Source organism: Phytophthora infestans, genomic scaffold (genome assembly GCF_000142945.1).
Source record: "Phytophthora infestans T30-4 supercont1.115 genomic scaffold, whole genome shotgun sequence".
NCBI lineage: Eukaryota > Oomycota > Peronosporomycetes > Peronosporales > Peronosporaceae > Phytophthora > Phytophthora infestans.
This window is the reverse complement of record NW_003303644.1, coordinates 247461-249513: the sequence shown is the minus strand read 5'-3', so window position 1 is coordinate 249513 and position 2053 is coordinate 247461. Positions and strand designations below refer to the sequence as shown.

The window sequence follows — 2053 nt, the reverse complement described above, 5'->3', positions numbered from 1 at the left end:
GTGCAGCTCTCGTTGGGCGTTAAGTGCCTCATGCTGAAAGCAAATGCGGGAGTGAAGCAGTAGCAACTGAGAATATATAAACTATGCGTCGTGACGATTCTATATGTGTTCTTAGATTATTCGTGCGGTCAGTATTGCAAGCGTTATGGTCATAAAACGTTCTGGTGGTGCATTTCATCTCGCCAGTACAATACTTTGTACTGCGTCTAGTCCCCTTCCTCGCCCAACCTCTTAGCCCCAACATGTCGACCTTATCCGATTCTGGTGTCAAGATGACGCGCCGCTTCCTGGGTTGCTGGTTTCCAAGCTAAGCCTTGGTGCGCGGATGAAGTACAAGGAGGAAAATACCGTGGACGCGTGGTATGAACTGATGAAGACGACGTTCAAACGCGACGTCAACTTCTTCGACACGTCCGAGATGTATGCCAATGGCCACGCGGAGAAGCTGCAAGGAGGTGCCGTCAATAAGGGCATCGTTGATGGCGTTTAAGGTCGCGCGGATCTCGTACTTACGACCAAGCTTTTCCTCGGTTACAAGGATATCGAGACAGCGGGACCGAACGACCAAGGACTAAGTCGTAAGAAGGCACCGAGGCTTCTCTCCGCCGCATGGAACTGGACTTGGTCGACGTTCTCTTCTGTCACCGCCCCGACCCGCATACACCGATCGAGAAAACTGTACGTGTCATGAACTACGTTATCAAGCAAGAATGGGCCATTTACTGGGGCACCAGCAAGTGGCTTCCTTCCGACTTTATCGAAGCGTGCGAAGTTGCCGACCGTCTCGGTTTGGTCCGTCCCATTGAGGAGCAGGCTCAGTACAACATCCCCACCACTCGCGGGGGAGTTCAATTAAGCTGACTTGTACAAGAAGTACAAGTTGGAACTGACGACGTGGTCGCCGTTGGTGTACGGGACTCTGACGGGTAAGTACAGCTCCGGTATTCATAAAGGCTCGCGCTACATGAGTCCAATGTACCAGAAGGGGGCACTACGGAACGACTTTGAGCAACGTGCTGCGATGGCAGACAATCTCAAGCCTATCGCTGCTGAAATCGGCTGCTCCCTAGCTCAACTGGCAATTGCATGGGTTGTTTCAGACGAAAGTGTTTCGACTGTGTTAGTTGGCGCGAGTCGCCCCTCTCAGCTCGAAGAGAGCCTGGAAGCTCTGGCGCTCGTCGACAAAATTACGATGGAAGTCAAGTCTAAGATTGACGCTATCGTCAACTCCGTGCCGACACTGGCCACGATGGAAACGTTTGCACAGGCACCAAGCTGGATGCATCGTCGTCTTTCAAAGGCGTCAACACGCACCGGTCGTGTCATCCCCACAGGGGATGACGCTTTCCGCGACGACGCTGTACCTAGTGTCCAGATTTAGCTCTAGTTCTAACAACATTCTTCGGAACCCCAGGCTGGCATCGCCCAGACGATGAGACCGCCTACGCTGAAGCATAACGTTCCGGTGACGAAGACGACGTGCAGCCAGCCGTTGTATAGCGCATTTTAAAGATCGAAATTAGCTGACTGCTGGACCTACACGTGTACGAGAACGCACATAGCCAAACAAAGTACGAAAACTAACATCGAATGATTTTAAGATAAAAAGGCAATTTTTCCCGTATCCAGAAAGCCCCAAGTGAATTGAAAACGTGGTTGGCGTCTAGCTATCAACAAAACCAGAGGTTTTTGCTTAGATGGCGAGGGGCCATGATATACGAGCTGGTCTAAACCATCACAGAGTTACCATAGCTTCCTCGGCGTCGCTCAAGACCCAAGCGAAGGTTGATGGTGGTAACCCGAACGTCTAGACTTAAAACTTGATTTTGTTCTAAATACATTTGTATCATACCGCTATCAATACTGAATACGAGATAGTTGCACATAACATGACAAGACTAATCGGACGCATTTTAATTGTGAAGTAGTTGTCGATGGGTGATTTCATCTGTCTATATATTCGACTTTTATCGGGGCCATCGAGGGATAAAAATGGGGTATAAAAATGAGCCGATTCAAAAAATACTGGAAGGCACCCTGTATACAAGGTTTA

General features: G+C 49.6%; 1 protein-coding gene across 1 annotated transcript; it reads left to right on the top strand.

The window, feature by feature from the left end:
• Nucleotides 1-325: 325 nt before the first annotated feature.
• Nucleotides 326-1070, top strand: PITG_19784 (uncharacterized protein; the record flags this gene model as incomplete). Its single annotated transcript, XM_002895974.1, has 4 exons — nt 326-484; nt 595-792; nt 872-930; nt 1040-1070. 4 exons carry the CDS (start codon nt 326-328, stop codon nt 1068-1070), a joined length of 447 nt encoding a protein of 148 aa, XP_002896020.1.
• Between the last annotated feature and the right edge of the window lie 983 nt (nt 1071-2053).